This window comes from Centroberyx affinis, unplaced genomic scaffold, assembly GCF_046629955.1.
Source record: "Centroberyx affinis isolate AG114_WGS23_722 - 3 ecotype Tasmania unplaced genomic scaffold, CSIRO-AGI_Caff_v1 ptg002760l_1, whole genome shotgun sequence".
NCBI lineage: Eukaryota > Metazoa > Chordata > Actinopteri > Beryciformes > Berycidae > Centroberyx > Centroberyx affinis.
In genome coordinates this window covers 252,140-273,278 of record NW_027280921.1, presented here as the reverse complement: position 1 = coordinate 273,278, position 21,139 = coordinate 252,140, and the positions used below count along the sequence as shown (strand labels likewise).

At 46.0% G+C, this 21,139-nt stretch overlaps 1 protein-coding gene across 1 annotated transcript in view; it reads left to right on the top strand.

Moving 5' to 3' along the window:
- The first annotated feature begins 1,165 nt into the window (after positions 1 to 1,165).
- The window catches only part of rims2a (regulating synaptic membrane exocytosis 2a), a 102,874-nt gene continuing 82,900 nt past the window's right edge, over positions 1,166 to 21,139 (top strand). The window contains exon 1 of the mRNA XM_071535737.1: positions 1,166 to 1,287. Within this exon, the coding sequence (XP_071391838.1) occupies positions 1,166 to 1,287 (122 nt within the window). The remainder of the gene's footprint in view (positions 1,288 to 21,139) is intronic.

Genomic DNA, 21,139 nt, shown 5'->3' with positions numbered 1-21,139 from the left:
CTCACTCCTCTTCCCATCTGTCAGAAAAGATTCTATAGAGTACCAGCAAATGGTTCTTCAGGCTTGTGCCATAGCAGAACCCCTTTTTGGTGCATAACAAACCCTTCAGATTCATTATAGCACCATGTTCAAATGGTTCCACGTAGACCATATTTGTGCTGTAAAGAATCATTTGAGAATGTACAAAATGTTCCAAATCAGCAGAATTAAACAACCTTTTAGGAGCCATACTGGGTTATTTATAGTTGATTTTTATTTTTTTTATTTTTTTTTATTTTAACAAATCAGAGCATCTTTTGAGTCATTACAGTTCTATGCAGAACCACTACCCAAACCAATAAACTCTTAAAAGCCCTCCTTTTTTATGTGTGTGCACCCCTTCCTCACAGGCAGACACCCTCTCTTTCAGAGGTATTAGGATGCCTTGTCCTCCTCCTTTATTACTTCTGAGGAGCTGATGGTCTGGAGCCAGATATGGGAAATAAGAAAAAGAAAAAAAAAAAAAACCACTGACGACAGCATCTCTGCTCGCCCATGTATTGTATTGTGGGCTATCTGCTGCCGTGCGCGTCCCAAAGAGTGCATGAGAGGAGGATGGAGAGATATGGCAACGAGTGCGCACGAATGCATATCAGCCCGTAGTGTGTGTGCGTGTGTTTGTGCGTGTGTCGGCGTGAGTGTGTGCTCTTAATAGGCAACGGGAAATATGAGTTGAATGTGAGGCAGCAGCTGATGCGCCGGTAAAGGGATGCTGCTGGCTGCCGTATAGGATGCTGCTCCGCTTCTTTTTTCCTCCGGTCGCTCCTTCGCCTCTTCCTCCACAGCAAGAAGAGATTTTTGCCACAGTGAGAAGAAAAGGCTCGTTACCGGCACCGGCATTACCTCCGTTTTGTCGGTTCAAGTCCGGAGCATTATGACCGACGGATCCCGCCCGGAATGCGTCTCATTTAAGGACACTTTTTACCAGGAGCAGCAGGAGAAATATGGAACTTGATCGGCGTCTTTTTCGCGTTTAATGCGCCGCTGGAGATAATAATAATAATTGTAATAATAAGGTGGGGGTGCAGGGGGGCTGTCCGGAGAGAGCGCAGGCTGTAGAATGTATTGCTGGTGAAAGAAAAAGGGGTGATCATTTACTGAGGATAAAAGAAAACGGAGGGGGAAAATGCAGTTTGAGACATTGCGTCAGTTTTGTAGCTCGGTTTTATCACATTTCAACGGGGCTTTCTCGCCGCCTCAGAACATCTTACAGACGGAGCTGTTCGAGCAGGCGTTGAGCAACATCGGGTGAGTGATTCCTTTGTAAAGAAATGCCCTGATTTATGAAGAAGGGCTTCCCCGTTGGTATGTCAAACGAGTATTGGAGGAGGAGGGGGGGGGTGGAGGAGGAGATGGGGGGGTTGCGTTTATCGATCGGCAGCCAGCCTGCGTAATAACAACCTATAGTACTGTTGCTGCTGCAGATATTTCCTGGCAACCCAGCGGGAGGCTGGAGGCTGGATGATGGGGCCGATCAGCGATGCTGCCGCGGTTTTGGGGGGGTGGAGGGGTGGTGGTGGGGGGTGTAAAATGATCCGGTTAGGTAGATTGTGATAATGCTGAGGTGTGACTGTGCGTGCGTGTGTGTGTGTGTGTGTGTGTCCCGGCGCACCGCTGCTGCAGCATGTGTGCTACTGCCGCTGCCGCTGCCGATGTGCCTGAGCGGATAACATGAGACGAGGGGGGAAATTCGAAATAGTCCAGCACTAGAAACCATGCCCCCCCCCCCCCACCCCCAACCCTACACACACACACACGTTTCAAATATGTTTTACTGGTGGCGAAAGCCTACAGGTCTTGGCTACTCATTAAAAAATAAATAAATAAAAATTAAAAAAAACAATAGAAAACCCCAAGCAACAGCATAAAGACCTATACATATACAGTATATAGTATACACACACACACTGCAGCATGTATTTAAACGTCGTTATATCACAATTTGGAAATTCAACATTTTAGTAGGCTACCCTTTTAGCCACAATGCTAATAATAATAATCTTTACATTTTATAAGAAGTGCTTGTGTGTGTGTGTGTGTGTGTGTGTGTGTGTGTGTGTGGGGGGGGGGGGGGGGGGGGGGGGGGGTTGGATCTCTGTTAGATGCACTGGAGCATATTATGATTAGTCTGCTAAATGCTCCATTCCCCCAAGGAGAGGTCCCTGGTCATCTGGCTAGGCATGGCTGTTGGACGCATTATGCAGACTGCAGAAGGCGTTCAAACCAAAATATTTGACCTGCAAACAGAGCCATGTCTCTGTAGCTGAAAAGAGAACACGCCTGGCCTCTTTCTTTCATGCTACAAAGACGGGCCCATATCTATACACCATGCACTGTCTGTCTCTGGGGACTGCAAGTCTTTCCCTCTTGTCTTTTCTCCCCCCTTCTTGCCCTCAGAAATAATTTACAGCGTTTGCTGGGCTCTCTGCCACCTCACATTACATGGCCAGAACACTCAGGCACTGGAAGGGCTGAACAGGGGGCTCTGTGCCTGGAAACTGTGATCCAGCAATCATCACATCTGACTGATTAAATTGAACTTAATTTCCATCACTTCCCTTTTTTTTTCCTTCTCAGCAAAGTCCTCCAAGAAAAACAGTTTCTGAATGGTCGTTGAAAATAGGAGTATCATTTTTTTATGCTAAATACAGTAATAATAGTGCAGTATGGCCAACTGGTAGGATTTTAATTCTGCTTTGAAATTGCCAGTGATGGCATGGTACTACAGTAACAACACTTTTAGTCTTTCTAAAGGTATTGAAAACTCATTACTTTAAGCTCAACTGTTTGGGATAGTGGATGGTTAGTATTTAGAAGCCTGTACAGCTGAAAGCACTTTACAGTCGACCAGAGAATAAACACGTTTTGTGACAGAATTCAGCAAAGGGAAAATGAAGCAGCGGCCATTTTCATAATTTTCTCCAGGACCTTGGGACTAGTGTCAACCTCCATATCCACTTATTCCTGCGTCTGTAAGTAGCACCATACAATCCACTGGTACATGACAACAACAGCTCTCTGCAAACCAGTGTGTGCTGTTATCAGTGGCCAGCCAGCATGTCCTTCCGTTCGATCAGGGCTGTTTGTGTACGAGTCTCTCTCCCTCTCTCTCTCTCTCTCTCTCTCTCTCTCTCTCTCGTCCAGGCCAGGCCCGCTAATGGGCTGTATGCTTTTAGATCTAGCCTCCATGTATTATGCATGTGTGCGTCAGCAGAGGTTCTAATGGGTAGCGGGGGATCTGTTCTTAGAAGGCCTGAATGGTTCTGAATTGAGGGGTCACTCTGTTTTACCTGCAAACCCCTGAAGTGTGTGACACAGTATGGGCAGGATATGAATAGCTGCATTTGATTTTGTAGTGAACACAGCATTGTGTTTCAAATCCAACACATATAATAAACCGCTATTGTTGCCGTTTAATGATTCCGAACAGACCATGCAATCTTGGGTTTGATTTTAGTGAGTCATCCCGATACTCGCAGCCGTTTACTTCGTTCCCCTCGTTCGTTTCGTTGCATATTTGCAGCTGTGCGCTTCTCCATTTTATGGCTCATATGTGTCGTACAGTAGTGTACAGTCAAAGTCAGCAGGAAAACCAGCCTGTTTCCCCCCGCTGGCTGCTGCTTGTCATGGTCGGAGGCGCTAGATGTGGGGGTGGAGGGGTGGTGGTGGTAGTGGTGGCGGTGTATGTGTGTGTGTGTGTGGGGTGTGGGGTAGGGGAGCGCCGTAAACCGAGTGTTTCTCTGAGATGGAAACACCCGTAGCTTTTACACTGCCCCCCCCCATCCTTCACTTCTTCCCTCCAGCACTGTGGTTGCCATAGTGATAAGGTATAATGTCTGATCAATACAGAGGATGATGTGTCCCCCCTGTCTGTTAATCCTGACGGTAGCCTGGACGCGGGAGGGAGGGGGGGGAACGAGGGATGCCCTATCTAACCGAATAATGGCGAGGTGTGAGGAAAAGAGAGGAGGGTGGAGCAAGGCGAGAAGGAGTGTGGAATGTAGTTGTAGAGATGGAAGGAGTATATAGATGGGGAAAATAACTCAAGATCTAAGTGTTTTAGAACAACAGTTTGACAGCCTACCTGCTTTGGTTCGGTTTAGATACTTGCAGTCTGCCATGACCTTCATACATGTAGATTACAAGACACACAGGTTTCTTCTGCTGTGATTTCTACTCTTCCTGCAGTTTTTTGCCAGCCTTTATAGATACGAAGAACTCTGGTTGTGATGTGAGAGGAGCTGAGCAGAGAGGCAAAGCAAAGAAAGAAAACAGAGAGAGAGAAAGATGGAAAGTACCAGGAGGAGGCAGGGACACCCAGGCATCAGTCACCATGGTGACAGAGCTGGAGACGAGGCAGACATGGCAGGCTGCAGCTTGTGGGACTCTGAACCGCTGGAGCCCCAGATTCATGTTGATGTGACAGAACGGGGGGAGAGGAGAGGAAGGAAAAAAAGAAGAAAGGACGGGAGGAGGAGGAAGGGAGGAGAGGAGGAGAAGGACTGCAGACCTAGAAACAAGGGAGAGACAAGGACATCGATTCATGACGCTCGCTCCCTTGGCTCTTCACAGTCCTGGGCACTCATGTTGATTTGAGGGTATTTGATAGGCGTTAGCAATATCCATCTTGATATATTATTGGCCATGTACCTATCCTTTTTTTAAACCTTTATTTATCCAGGGAAAGTTGACTGAGTGTGTTTTCCCTTTTTCAGCAACGCCCCGCTTCACACAGCTAACATTAACGCCTAGCAGCTGCCCAGTACAACCACAGTCTTCTACCATTTGCCTCTGAGCAGCTCCAAAGGATCAGTTTTGAGTTAAGTGCCTTGCTCAAGGGTACCAGCTGCTGAGGGAGGAGAGAGTGTTACACATTCACTAACCCTACCCACGTTTTCCCAGCCGGTCCGGGGATTCAAACCACTTCTCTACCCTTTAGGCTACCTCCACCTCTTTTCTCTGCTCTATGAATACTATAAGGTAGAGTCTTGAGGGTCTAAGTGGAGGATTCAGACTAGGACTCCACTGTATCCTCTGTAGCACTTTTGCAAAACCCCGCACATCCCGTCACACCTCGCCTACGCTCAGCCCACCCTCAGCCCCATGGTGTTGTGCCCGGGTGTTGGCGGCACTCAGCAGCTGTAATTAAGCCAGCCCTTTATTGGTTTTGCCCTCGCCGAGGGAGATGCATGCAGGAGGAAGGGAGGCCCTGGTTTATTGCCTGGGTGTCTAACAGAGGGGTTATTATGATTGCACACTGGAGAGGGAAAGAAAAAGAAGTGGATAGCCAGAGAGAGAGAGCTGGATAAAAGGAGGAGAGTGGTAGGTGGATAGCAACAGAGAGGAAGAGGGGATGAATAGTGAGAGAGAGACAGCGGCGGAGGCTGAATCGATATGCTCTACTCCTCTCTGCTCTTCTCTGCTCTCACCAAATCATATCTCAGCATCAGAGAGAGAGAGAGAGAGAGAGGAAGAAAAAAAGAGAGTGAGCGAGCTGGTAGCTGGGTAGCTGGCGGTGGGCTCTGTGGCCAGATAAGCATCAGGCTAATGTTCCCAGCCCCAGGCCTACTGCCACCGCCGCTAATGCCGCTGCCCAGAGAGGGAGGTGAAATTGCCTTCGCTAAGGTTTGGTTACAGGCTGGCCCCGGCACGGCACCCGGGCCGGCGCTACACGTGACGCCGCTCGTCGGGATGTACAGCACCTATAGGGTCGATCGGACGGCCATTCTCAGAGAGAACACAGCAGTGAAACAAGATGAGGAAGGCACAGAAAGGGTCATGGAGCAAAGAGGGAGTGCAACAAAGAAAAGATGGAGTACTTTTCAACAGAGATGCTGGCCTGCGTGGAGCGCTGACATCTGGGCTCTTTTCATGCTCATGGAGCGAGACTGATTCCTTCAAAGGTTGAATAGGCGTGTGTGTGTGTTTTTGTTTGTGTGTGTGCGTGACCATCGGCCTTAACATGTCATTAATGGTTGAGATACAGTAGGCATAGTGTCCTCCCAGTAAAACTGTGTTTCAGTTCGGCATGAGAGGCCATCTCCAACTCCGCCCCAGGTCCTTAACTTTGCTTTCTGTCTTCATCGCTCTCTTTCTCTCACACACACGCAAATACACTCTGTCTCTCTCTCTGCTCACTGATGGACTAAAAAGAAGGTTGCTGAGTAGCATGAATGTGAGACTCGGCTCTTGTGTGTATGTGTGTGTCCTTGTGTTTCTGTGTGTGTGTCTATGTGTTGTCGTGTGGGTGTGCTTGTATGTTCATGTGTTTGAGCCCAGACCCGAGGAGGTCTTTTTTTTTCCCTTTGAAAAGCCTCTCTTTTTTTTTTTGCTCCAAAACAGATGTCTGATGTCATCTTGTTTTTAAATAGCAGAGAGAGAGAAGAGAAACTGCATATGCCGCATGGATAGTGCTTCGCTTTCAACCATATGCCTTGATGTGTGATGCTATTTGTCAATGTCAGTAACCATTTACACTGTAACACTGCTTCTAGTTGGGTTAAATATGCCTGCCTTAGCTGTCTTGGCTTACCTGTAGGATTTTAGTGGTAGCATACGTATGTCACATCGACAAGCCATTATTCCACAAATCCTCCATTGGCCTTGATGGTCAGTGGAGTTGTTAATTGAATGCTAGGGACCCTCTCCTCTTAAAGGTACTTCACGGCATCATCACTCTTATTTTACATTTGTTTTATTGATTAAAGTGGCTTATAAGGTCAGATCTTTAGGAGGTCCAGAGATGTAATCTCTTGTCGAGCTGAATCCTGAGTTATTCACCCTTGTAAAGCTCACATGACACATCTGACTAAACCTTTCAAAGTTATTGTCAAAATTTACAGGAAGTAATGTCCTCACATATGGAATACATTTTCAATCCACTCTGTGTTTGAGTCTGTTTATGTATGTGTATATGTATGTATGTATGTATGTGTATATGTACAATATATGTATATGTATATATATGGGTATATATGTGTGTAGGTATGCATGTATAGGTGTGTGTTTCAGTGATTCAGTGATCCTTCTATTGCTATTTCCACTCTACATAACCAAATGCACAATTGACCTGATAGCACAATATTTGCGTGCATTGTCTCATGAATGGGGAAGAGACTGCTGCACCCGTAATCCTGTTGCTCTGCCCCAAATCCAGATCTATTTCATGCTCCGATTTATTCAATTACCAAAAATACACTCGAAGAAGCCGTGTGATAAAGCAATAATGAAAAAGCTTAATCTAAACATCTGCCCATTGCTATCATCATCCGTCTCATCCCCAGCCCCTGCTCAAATCCTCTTTTGCAACACTGATGGTATTTCACAAGCTCAATGAGATTAATTATTTCCATATTTTGCAAACATTGCACCGTGTGCGGCTCCCCCATCTCCCCGCACGTGTACATTTAGCTCCGTTCATTTGTGTTGCAAATGAACCGGCCCTGGCAGTGCGCGGCGGCCTCCCTGGGCTTCTCTCGCCACGCAGCGTAGAGGAGAAACCAGCCGAGGAGTGATCAAAAGCCTCCTTCTCTGGCAGGCAGATGCTGAGTAAACACAGAGAAGAAGAAGCTCCAGTAACTGTCTCCTCCCGCTTCCGCTTCTTGCCTTCGTTATTTTTGGAGTCTGCTGGCTGGCATTAATGAAACCCCATGTAATATTCATTTAATTCCCACTGTTTACTAGTTCATTAGGTTTTAGGATAGCAGTTGATCTGATCTCCAGGGGTGGTTAGGAAGAGGAAGGAAGCTGACTTTGAAGATTTCTCTCCTTTCACCAGCCGGGCTTCCTTCCATTTATTCAGACGTCTCTCTTGATGGGATCAGCGGTGCTAAGTGCACATTCTCTGCACGCTTCCTGGTGGCAGAAGACCAGTAATCCTCCCCTTGCTTACTGTACTGTATAGCATCTCCTCCTTCCCTCTTCTGCCTGTACTGTACTGTATAGCATCCCCTCTTCCCTCTTCTGCCTGACCACACCCTCAGCTGCCCTTGTACAACTGTGGCACTACAGTAGATTTCAAGGCTGTCTTGGATTTTGCAGTGGTAAATCAAAAGGTAAACCATGACCTCCAGTGGGCGTTAGCACTGCCGCCTCACAGCAAGATGGACCCGGGATTTGATTCCTGGCCCTTTCTGTGTGGAGTTTGCATATTCTCCCTGTGTTCACACAGGGTCTCTCTCTCATGCCATGTGTTCACACAGGGAGAATGGGTTTCCTCCAGCTTCTCCGGTTTCCTCCCATAGTCCAAAGACCTGCAAGTCAGGTGGACTGGAGACTCAAAATTGCCCAGAGATCTGAACGTGACTGTCTTTCTATGTGTGCCCAGTGATTGACTGGGAACCTGTCCAGGGTGTTTCCTTGAATTCCACCCAGTGCATGCTGGGATAGGCTCCTGTGACTTTTCTTCGTAGCAGGAAGGGCGGAGAAAACCGCTTAAATGGAGTGCAGTCTGTCAACCGGCAGCATATTGGACAGCTGAGTAAACAAACGACAATGGACAACGGAGCAAAAGCCGTGGTTGTAGCTGCCGTAGTTGACTCAGAAACGTTTTGAATTTGAACAAATACATTTCCATAATTGCCAGCATGAACAGAACAGTTATGGTTGTGTTTGCACCTGAACGGCATTCATCAATTCTCTCTTTTACCTATCTGCGTTGCTCGCCATGCTCGCTGCACACGTGTTTTTGTTTGGTTTCTACATGTCCTTGGAAAGCCTTCAGAGAGGCACAACCACGCCCACCCAGGCCGAAACCAGTGCAGTGGCACACAGTAATGGAGCCGACCCATTGTTTCAACAATGTCAAATCACTTTCCTGCTATTAAGAATATCCATGAGGAATTGTTTACATGTGACTAATGTCATATGCCCAAAGAAGGGATTCCAGATAAAACTGCAAATCCACACCCTCCCCTGCTGCAGTTACAGCTTAGGACACTTCAGCTACCTCTCCAAAGAAGAGTGCATATATCCAGTAAATGGCCTCTCTGGTTTTTCAAACCTTGGTGAATGGCTAAAAAGATACTCAACTGTGACATCAGGGGAAAATAAAGCTCCCAGGGCTTTAATTCTTTGTTTTCCTTAAAAGACCCTGTCTTCATATATTTTACATCAGTTTGATACTACTTACTATGATGTATTTTATGAATACATGTGTAAAAAGGTGTGTAAACTCCGCTCTGCAAATAAAAAAGTGGGTAAAATGAGTTTAGGTGGGTTTACCGTCCGCTACACCCTCGGTTGAAGTTAAGTGCTGTCGTAGATGAAACATTTTCCCAGACTAGGGCCCCTCTAGCCGGTTCAGCTCCCTGGCTCAGGGCATGTGTCAGAGACGCTGTCCTCTGCAATTACAATTAACCCACACAGCCCTTTGGTCTGGGGCTCGCTCTGCAAAGGTCTGACCGTGGGTTCATCGATTGAGACGGTGGCTTGTCAATGCCATTGAGCGCCGGAGAAAAGGTCTTTCTGCTGAGCACACAGGGACACAATGAGTGGTTTTTTCATCAGACGGACAGGAGAAGCGAAACTTTGTCACAAAGCTCGCATCTTTTAGGTTTGGTTAAAACTCCATGTTGTATTGGTGTGGTTGAGTGGACAAAATGGAAAAAGTGGGATATTTTATAATTGTTCAGTAAGCAATATTTTTTGCAGCAAAGTGACTATAATTAGGTCACTTTTCTATTTTGGCCTGTTGTTTAAATTGGTCTGCACACCATCATAGCTGGTATGCATTTTTACAATTCAGTTGTGGAACTACCACTACCTTGCATCTATCCATCTATCCTGCATTAATACTGCTGGATTTTCCAAACAATTCTCCCTGGTGGTGGAGCAGCAGAGTAGCAGCATGAACCAGAAAGATATCTATGGCAACAACTCGTTATGCACTAAAACTTGAGTATAGTAATTGGAGTCTCTTTTAGTCGCTCAGACAAGTAGCTTCCATATCCATTTCCTTGTTTGCTTTCTCAAACTCTTCATCCCTTGTACTTAGCAGAGCTGCACAATGTTTCCTTGAATCATCTTGATGTGTGCATGTGTGTGTGTGTGTGTGTGTGTGTGTGTGTGTGTGGTGACATCTCTCAGACAAGGAAAGTGTTTCAGAACAGAGGGGAGGCTCAGGAGGCACCGTCTTCCCATCATGCACAGCTCCCTGTCTGCCTCCAGGCGAGCCTTCTAGCAGCCGATCTGTTTGAGTTCCACTTTAGAGAGACTAGGGGGAAGGGAATGAAACTGGAATGGAGAAGATGGGAGGAACGGCGGTTTATTCATTAAAAAAAACTGCATTGAAATGAATAGTATTTTGGGGGGGTAACTGATGGGGAAATATTTCAACACGCTTTGCCAATTAGTCCCAGAACAGGATGGAGTATATGAGATCACAGAACTCTGTTGCTCCAGCAACACTGTAGAAGTCCTCCATCATGTTTCTATCCTGCATTACTGCAGCTTCTCAAATGTTGTAGACCTAAATTGATATATTTTAGCACAACATATGTGTGGCTGTGTGATCACATCTTGTTTGCTATCTAAAGCAAACTTTTTTTTAGGTTTCCATCCTCAGGTGCTCTCTCACTCTACAGAAAGTTTAATTCCATTTTTTTTTCTTACTGAAGAAAGAACTAAATATAATTTTCCAAACGATTCCTTTCAGTGGTAGAGTAATAGTTCAGTATTAATTCACTTTGCGTACATTCAGTGGGACTTCACTGATGGTTATATATTAGATGTGATAAAGATTTTCATGATTGGTTCTGTATTGTACAGTATTTCTTGTGTTGTGTGTTGTTGGTTACCTTGCAGTCAGTGCATATCAGAGTTTGTTAAGCGGGGGAATCAGCAAACGATACTGTAAGTACGGTACGTCTTGATTTGATTATGCCCAGGGCCCATCCAGAGAGATGCATTGTGGTGGCTTGGCTACAGCGGATAGATGGCTTCCCTTCCCTATGGATGTAATTGGAGAGTGCTTATGCCTCCTTTGCCTGCCCATTTCTATGCTACCCAATTAGGCCTCTATTCCTGACAAGCAAGATCCAAGCAGATGACCAGTGTGCATGGAGTGACACAGCACCAGAGGAAAGAAACTTAACACATTAACAACAGCTGATGCTAAGCTGATCTAAAAAAAAAATATTGACTTATACCTTAATTCAATCATCCTTCCTTGTTTTCCAAGAAGGTTGAAGGTCCCTGTCGTTGGTGTTGAAACAAGTTTGAAAAGCAGTAAAGCGCACTCCACCACACCTCCACCAAACACACACACACACACACACACACACACACACACAGAGAGACTCTTACTAGAATACTACTGTTGTATTGGGGTTTATTTTATAATTGATGTGTGTTAAAAATAGCTCCTGTGGTGGTAAACGTGAACTGTGCTGGAGTGCCAGAGGCAATATGCAATGCTTACTGGTGTGGAACAAAGCCACATTTAAATGGAAATGCTGGGGTGAAGTGGGCTGCCTCATGTTTTTCTCATGTTTGCTCTTTATTGCGTAATTGCAGCAGTAATACTTCCCTCAATGTAAAATTCAGCTTTTCTTGTATTATTTAGAATGTGAACTCTAACAACAGGTACTTGCTTGTCACAACTGCAATTATAGCAATATATTTTACTGTATTGTAAACTCGCTACCGTTATCACAAAGTTCAACTCATGTTTGGTCTATTAGATTTCCAGTACAGGTATTGTAGTATGACCTGACCTGAACATAATAATATTATGTCCAGCTTTTAGCTATAACTTGCCAAACCAGCATCAGTGAGTTCTAGTCTCTGTTAACTCTCTGATCATCTTTCAACTGTGCGCTTCCCTGTCCTGTCCTGCACCCTTATGCTGTTCTTGCTTGGTACTACCTAGGTTTTTAGGACCTATCACTTGCTTCAGTTCACTATGCTTCAGCAGCTTAGAAAAATTAGATTTTGAAACCAAGTGAGGCATAGCAAGAGCAATGTGTTGAAACTTTGTCTCCAGTATTTGGAATGTGACTTTTTCTCTGATGCACCAGTAGGCTACCGTGGATTTTGGATGCACAGATAATAGTTTGATTCCCTAAGCTGTCCTACGTGTAGAAAAAGCCCTCTCAGGCTGAGTAAACCATCTGCTCCTGTCCTTACCAGTAACTGGTCCATTTGACTTTCTCTTGACACATCCTGAGCAGCACGGCATTAGCTGGTGATGGTGAGTTTTATATTCAGTTATTCTCCCATTACACAGAGTATGCTCTCTCACAAGGGCCGGGTAAATAAAGCAACTTTATTATTTATTTAGGGGCCCTCACACTGTGCATTAATGTGTGTTACGAAATAGAGGTTGTTTCTGGTGCATAGTAGGACTGACTACTGTACATGTACGAGACGTAGCGCTAGGTGTGGCAGCTGCTTGCGTATTCATACAGACTTTACAGTCGTTATTGCCCAGCGGACGAGCCATTGAGGATTTTTAAATTTTGCTGACAGGTTGCCATTTTCCATATGCCATACAAATATACAGTATATATAGTGGTTGGTTGCAGTGCAGTGTCAGCCACAGAATCACTGGAGCCGTCAAGGGTTAAGTGCCTTGCTGTAGGGCAAGTGGTGGTGTAATGTAGCATCCATGCTGTGTGGTCTGTGTATCTGAGTATATTTGCCTCATTAAAGGCAAGTTACTGTCGATTGCGTGTGTATTTTTTAGCTAATTTTATTTAACCTTTATTTAACCTTTATTTAACCATGTGAGTCTCATTTATATGTGACAGTAGTTTGATTTCACGAGAGCATAGCTTCCTTGTCTTGACATGTAAATATCCTGTGAGTACACACAGGATTGGATAAAGTTTAAGGATGTCAAGTGAGTTCAGAGGTTTTCCGCAGAAACACCAGATTGGCAGTGGCATGTGTATTCCTAAACAACAGTTTAGTCGTTTTCTCCCTCCGTTTGTTCGCACAGAGTGGAGCGCTAGGTGGAAAGGTGTGGAGCTGTGCTGTGTGGGACAATGGAGGCCCAACCTTGAACTCAACATAAGGGGCTATTTTAGCCTGGACCCCATCACCATTTGTCAGCGATGATTGGGCAATAACCAAAGAAACATCGCTCACCTGTGAATGGGCCCCACCCTCCTCCTTCCCACCCGCTGAATCACAATTCCTCCAGCCCCATCCATCCCTCTGTGCACGCACCCCTCCGCCCTGCTCCCTCTTGTCGTATATTTGGAACATGGAGGGCTTGGCTGTCTGCCGCGTCGTGCCGTGCTGCTGCAGTCTTATCTGTTGACAATAATAGACTCAGAGGAGTTGGAAGAAAAAAAAAGAGGGAGTGAAAGAGAGAGAAGGGGGGGGGGGATATGTGGGGAAAATGGAGGGGCTAACGTGAGCAGCCCAGCCCAGCCTGGACCGCCGCTGGTTCCCCAAGAGGGTCGTTGGTGCGTCCAGCCCCAGAGATGTTATTTTGGGCAGCAGGGATTATTAAAGCATCCTCTGACTCACCCCTCAGCTTTTTTCATTACCTCCTCACTTTCTATGGAGCCAGACAGCCGCCCAGCGTCACTGCCTTTGATTTCAAATGCAGCTTGCTCACTGGAATGAAAAATGCATACTTAGCAGAACCGGGAAGAAATGTGTGTGTGAGTGGAGAGAGTGTGTGTGTGTGTGTGTGTGTTCGTGCATGGGCGTGTGTGCCTGTGGATGTGTGTGTATCAGAAAGTGTGTGTGATTGTGTGTGTGCGTGTGAGAGAGAGAGAGGGAGAGAGACAGAGAGAGATGGGGAGACCATGGTTCTTGAAAGACGTTTTTTTTCCCGTGTAGAAATACAGCCCAGCAGTCTGGTTACAATAGAATGTGCCGGGTTATGAATAGCTCGACAAATCTCAATATGTTCTCTACACAGAGCGCTTTGTGGGAATGAACAATGGCTGACAAGCACTCAGCAGTCAACATGCTACAGTACAGCAGCAGGCAGGAAGGGAGGGTCTCCATGGATAGTCCACTGTGCTAAGCTGGAAAGTCTTTATAATGCATTTGTGTGTGTGTGTGTGTGTGTGTGTGTGTGTGTGTGTGTGTGATGTTCGTGTGACATTGCAATTCTCTGATTGTGCATGTGTGTATATGTATGACTATACAGCAGAGTGATGCAGGGAACATGACTGTTGGTTTGGATGCCGAAGTAAAAGATAAGAATTAGCTAGAGGGACAGAACATGGCTGGGAACACCTACAGTATCAGTCCTACTGGAGGAAAGAGTCTCTCCTTACTTTGATGACTTGGATACTGAATAATAGGGACAATGACATCATGCTGCAATAAGGGACTTTCACATAGGATGTGGTAACTCCACCTCTGCACTCTAAAACCCATTATTTTACATGTTATATCGGATGTTATACTGTGTGTATATATATATACAACACTAACAAGATAACAAGGTAGGAATAGCTCCTCTTCTTGCTTCTTGAAAACTCTGCCAGTTTTTTCATGCTGCTCCAACTTCCCCCAGCATCTAGTCAAGACTTGCACTGCACCAAGAGGCAAGCGGCGAGCAAGCTGCGTCCCATGTGAAAGACCCAATAAAAGTACAGCTATCTTTCTTTCAATGTAAGTCAAAAAGCAAGCTATTGTGGCCCAGATGTCATCACACAGGGTGTCTGCAGTATGTGTGTCTTTTTGAAGGATTGGCAAGGATAATAATATCTCTCATGTGGCAATGTGGCGGTGAGGTCTGGTCACAGATGAGCGACAAGCGCTTGTATCTTTTCATCAGTTCGACCACTTGCCAAAAAATGTTAATTGCCCACCATGGCTGTGGTGTTGATTACTTTCAGGCCCTCCAGAGGATGCCGGCCCCCTCCCCAGTTCTCCTCTGTATTAAAGCTCTGTTCAACTCAAGCTGAAGTCAATAAGAATAATTACAGACAGTACTCCTGCGCTGCTCCAAAATTACCCCAGTGAACTGTCTGGCTGCGTCTCCGCTCCACAGAGGTGTTTGCTTTATTAAATTCCAGCTGTGACGCGTGTGATTTTTTTTTTTTCTGCACCGGTGGTCTTCACAATATGATTAAAAAAAAATAAAAAATTACACATGCTCTGCTCCTCTAACCTTTCTCTGCAGGGAGGAGAAAAGCAAGAGGCGGCATAACAGTCCTGACTTGTAGCTAATCTTAATGCCATATTCTGTTGGGGCTTGGCCTACATAGAGCGCTAGCGGTGACGCTTCTTACAAAGGAGACCTAACAGGCGGTGCAGTGCGGAGGTTGTGTTAACCATAGCGCAGAATACAAACATAGCATGAACACATAAGGCCCCGGTTGGTCTGCAGACTCGTAGCTGGGAGAACGGAGTCCGGATCCTTGAAGCCAATTAGTGAATACACTGGCTGTGATCTTCAGACACTGTCAGTTGCACTGATGGATGTGGTGCTACACAACTTTGTGTCCGCTCGCCTCACAACTTTCCGCAGAGCAGGGAGAGGGGAAGGAGGGTGTGGCTGAACGCTGCCAGCTGTCATTGTGAATGAACCTGGGCTGTCAGGCATTAGGCAGTGTGAGTGTGTGTGTGTGTATGTGTGTGAGAGCCTGGATATGGAGCATTGACACCTAATGTGTGTCTGCAACTGTGCAACTAAGTATCTGTGCGGTGTGCATGTTGGACTGTGAAGTCCCATATGTTAAACAACCATGAATAGTAAAGCATCCCCAGCTGCTCGTTTAGGGGACATGCTGGCCTAGCGGTTAAAGAGACAGTCTTGTAACCAAAAGGTCACAGGTTTGATCACTCCAGCAGCGAATGTGTCCAGTGAACACACTGAACACCTCATTGTAAGTCACCCTGGATAAGAGTATCAGCTAAATGCCTAAAATGTAAATGATTTCAAGACCTGATTTACATTTCCCCTCTTTACTGTATAGAGTATAAGAACATTAACTGTCTACCTGTGGCATTTTAACATCAGTAAATCCACATTACTACATTCATTTTGAGACCATAGTATAATTACCATAAACAAACAAGACCATTGCCGACATGATTGGCAGCCTCTACACTGTATTTTACATTGTGTGACAGGGGGTCTGATTGCTTTACGGCACAAAGGGATATTGCTTTATGGCACAAAACAGGAACTGTGGCACCACTTATCCTTTAAGTAACATACAAAGTTCACCGATGCCACTCAGCGATGCCACTCAGAGTTCTTGCCATATCATCAAAACTGATGGTCTGGAGTCTCCCTGGGTGGCAGTCAGATGCACACTCCACTCAGAGCCACTTACAGCCCTGCAGCCCTGGCCCCGGCCCTGACTCTGTGGTGATACAACAGCCCCACAGGTCCTTTAGCATCTCCTCTCCTTCCAACCTCCAGCCTTGGAAACGCTGTGTCAACAACCCATCTCCCACCTGCCCTCCCCCATCCTCGCCGCTGTCAGTCAGCTGTCACCACCGCCACCACAAACAGGACAGGTAACATAGTGGTGTATCTTCCAGTCCGACTCAGACCCCGCCTCATGGGAGGGACCGGGAGAGGAAGGAAGAGAGAGAAATGGATAGAGCGAGGGAGAGGGAGAAAGAAAGATGGTGACGGATGGTGAAAAGTGTGGAGGCGGAAGAGTAAAGAGAGTGAGTGAGGAAGAGAGACTTTTATAAGGGTGCACGGATACAGGAGGTGTCCTCAGTCATGGATACACACACACACACACACACACACACACACAAACACAGACATACGCACAAGCTATTTCTACACACTAGACTTATCAAACCAGGTCACTGAAAACCAGCTACGTCATAATGGTGCAGAATCAGGAAAAAAAGTCTTTGATCCGTTTTGTGATGCACAGAAATTATGGGGTAGAGAGATAATCTCCCCCCCCCCTCTCTCTCTGTCTCTCTCTCTCTCTCTGTCTCTCTCTCTCTCTCTCTCTCTCTCTCTCTCTCTCTCTCTCTCCCCCTCTCTCTCTCTCCTGTATTTGATTTGATGCCTGAAAATCCACCCTCTGGATAAAATAAATACATAAACCATGTAATTTGTTCAGTTTAAGGATCATAAGACCTCAGGCTGAATGAGATTAGGTGAGATCTCATGCTCTGGTTGCGATTGGTGATAGATGTCAGCTAGTAATCAACTGAGGAGTGTAATCCGCTCCTAGGCGGAGGTTTGGGCGGCCGGCGGGTTGGGTGGGGTCGTTGCTCGACCTCCAGCCACTCATAGCGATCACATGATGATGGTATTAAGCTCATATCTCGGCGTGCTTTCAGGCCCCCAGAAGCCTTTGCACCAGGGTCATAAGCTGTGCCATCTATCCACATCCAGCAGTGTGCCTGGGCACTGTGGGCACAGCAGACCAGCAGAAACAAAGCGAGTCATGCTGTTAGTGCGAGGCAGCTGATTCTACAGTATCATTTGGATATAATGAGTTACAGCGATTGAAGGATCCAACGTTGAGTTGCTGCAGGGTTTTTGCCAGGTTTGATTGTACTAGGTAACAGGGGGATTGGATGCGTTTGTTTTACTACTAGAAGCATCCCAGATGCACAGCGGCTGGCTGACTCAGTCTTGGAAGGCAGAGTGACGATGCGTCCGTAAATGGACCGTTTGAGGCGTTTTTCCTCCTCCTGTCTCTTCTTCTCTGATTGCTTTGAGACAGGCACATTCAGCTTGTTTTTCCTCTGCTCTTCCTTTCTTCCCAGTTATCTCATTTCAATAGAGACTGTTCCAGGATGTATTGTCGTCATTAGCGGGCCAAATTCCCTCTAACAGGAGAGCTCTGCAACACGGCGCCACTCATTTGTTCTCATTTGACTTCTCTCCATTATCCGCAAAGTAGAGGTGGCACAATCCCCACGGGGGCAGCCTTGCATTTTCACCTTGATTGCTTTTCGCTCTCTTATTTAACATGTTTCTTCAGCAGCAGAAGAGGCAGAACAGCCGGAGCTGGTGTCACGCGCTCAGTCCGAAGAACACTGCTGCAAGCGTACATTCGTCGCTGCCGTGCGCAGATCATCCTTAGCCCTCTTGCTGTACTAGAAATAAAACAAGGACATTTTTTAGTGCTGGAGGAGAGAGGATTGGAAAAACAACAAGGGCTTGGTCTCAGGCTGTGAGCCAACGCTGGCACTAGGTAGACTGGATTGGACTGGACAGCTTTTGTGGAGGTTTGCTCTCAGAAGGCCATGTGTTTGCGTGGAGCAGCCAGGAAGAGATTTGAACTAAACTACGTCCCGGGCCCCGACAGTTACCTTCAGTAAGGCTGGTTATATCTCATGGTTGATATTGGCATACGCAGTGACTGTCAACTTTCAGTGTGATCGTAGAATGTGGTAATGCAATGTCTTTGAATTATATATTTGTTGTGATATGTATTGGTCTTGCAGATAAAGTTAATACTTTTCCAATTATATGTAGAACTGTACATGTGAAAATCTTGAATTGCATATTTAGTGTGTGATATTATCATTGTTTCCCCTGGAAACCTGAAATTGACAGTTGACGTTGTCCCGTGTGTAGAAAAGGTTTCATTACATTGGGTCAAACCAATGATAAAGGCAGGCAGATTGCTTGTCGGCTGTGCATAATACAGTTGTACAATACAATTAGTGTGTACTGTTACATGTACAGTCAGTTCTATACATGTACAACACTGCAGTTGTTTTCAAATTGTTTTCTTTGCCTCAGGGATAATTGTCACAGCAGCATTAGAGAGTAGGAACTTCATCATGGCAATTTAGTTCTTCTGTCATCGCAAAGAGGTTAAACCTCAAGGCTAACACATGAAATGCTGAAAGCGGGTATTGTGGTGAGAGAGTAAGTGTGTGTGAGTGTTAGTGTGTGCATGTTTCTGTGAAGCGTCTAGGTGCCTACACATGCAGCTGAGAGCATGAAACCGGCAACATCTCTGAAGGGTACATCACTCACTGAAAGCTTTCTCATTGACTTTCAATTATTGATCTTTCCGCTTGTGGCATTCCTTTGGTTTTAAATGGAATATCAGCATAACCTCCGGACAAATGGGGGGAGGGGGCTATTGCATTATCTAATTCACTAACGCCAAAATTCTTCAGGAAGAAACCTATTCTCTTTTCGCCAAACCTGTATGTAGTTTATAAAAGCCCTGTCAAAAAGCTCAACGACTTATAGGTGTACTGTAAACCTTTAATGTTTGCATTAGAAAACCTCCTCCATCTCCTCTGTCTTTGTTGTTACTGGCTGAGAGAGAAGGGGAAGGGGAAGGGAAGGGAGATAGAACGAGACCAAGGAGAGAGTGTGTGTGTGTGTGTGTGTGTGTTAGAGAGAGATGGCTGTTCAGGGCTTTTGGTTCTAAAAGAGAAGAAAGACTTCTCTCCTGCCACCAGTGTTCCCACAGTAAATCAGTCACAAGCCTGTGTGTTGCAGATGCTCTGTGTTAATGTATATGTGATGTGAACTGGGTTGTGGCTGTGGATGTTTCTGATCGGATCCCGTCAGTAGGTCAGAGGAGGAACAGATCTGATCAGGCAGGGAGGGAGAATCTCACCGCAGACAAACTGAGGTCTCGTTACCCCATAGTGTATCGGGGAATTTCACCAATTGGTTTTTGTGTTGTGTTGCGGAAAATAACAGCACATAAAGGTTTTATCATGGCGAGCATGTCGGGTCACTTTTAATCTTTTAGGGTCACACTTTTTAATCTTTTGGGGCCATAGTGTAATCCCATGATTTTTGTGAGCCATGGATTTGATACATTATGCTGCTTTTGATAAGGACAAGGTACTTTAAAAATATGATTATTATATTGGAAGTGCCGCATGAGCACCGGAGGTGTATTGGGCTGTGCCGGGATCAAAACCAGGGCCCATGTTTTTAAAGCATCTTAGAGTCGGCCTATCTCTTTCCTGATTTAGGGTGAGTAAGCAGATTTTCCCCTGTGCATGTGTGAAATGCTTTGTGGCTACAGGCTACAGAGAGAAAATAGGTTGAACAGGTAATTTCTTGTCCAATTAATGACAGTTAATGGAGAGAATAGGCGTCTATCTTCCCTTATCTGGATTCCTAATATTTTTAAGTTGCTCTGGATGTCCGACCATAAACCTTCCTCTCACTCAAAGCTCAAATGACAACCATTAGACTGAAAGGACATCCTCATCATCATAATCATCATCATCACCATCTTTAAATGTCATTTAACCGAGTGTCAGGGTTGATACATTGTCACAGCAGAAGATTATTTCTGTAGTTTGCTCAGAATAGGCTAACAACAATAACAAGGGCTGGTGTTATTCCCACAGCAGGAATATAGCCCTAGCCTGTATTTCCACATTGTACCGAGCAGACAGTGAACATGCCTCTCTATTGTCTGCCTGTTAGGATGATTCACTGCTGGTCTATCTGCTGCAGAGCTCGCTACTTGTCCTGCGGTTCAATGCCATGTCTGTGCTGACATCACATGCTACGCACTTCATATCTCACCCGGCACTAGACAGCACAGTACCTATAAGGGGAGGGGAAGGGGGACGTCACTGTGGGTTTCGTGACTCAATTGTTGCAGCAGCCGGGCTTTGGCAACGTCACGGACATCACGATCCCACGCTATCCCATCCTGCCGCTCCACGCTGCAGCTTGACAAGTGCGCCTGAATGCACCACGAATGCATCTTTAGCGATAGGACGCAGTTGCCGGCCCCCGTTTCTTCATGCTCCCTCTCATTTTCTCTCTCTCTCTCACACACGCATGCATGCGCACACTTTCCATGATCTCCTGCTCTCGATCTTCCTCCCTCTCCCTTTCCCATTTTTCTCTCTCTGTCTCTGTCTGTGTCACTGAGGCTGGAATGCAAATCTAAGATCAGCCGAGTGTGTCATGGCAGAGCTGTGGAGAGCACAGAGGTATCTGCAGAGAGGCTATTACAATAGCGGTGGCAGCTGGAGCAATGGGGGAATAATGTACAGTGCAAAATGTAGTGCTGCGCCACCATTCTGTTGTACTTACTGAGGGGCTGGGTTAGCGCCGACAGCATTAGCATCATGATGCAGATGCTGATGGAGTGGAGCGCGATCGCTAGCTTGCTTGCTAGCTGCCATAGACATTTCTCTGTTTGGACAGAAAGGGCGTACAAGGCTAAACAGGAGCACGGTAATGTGATACTTG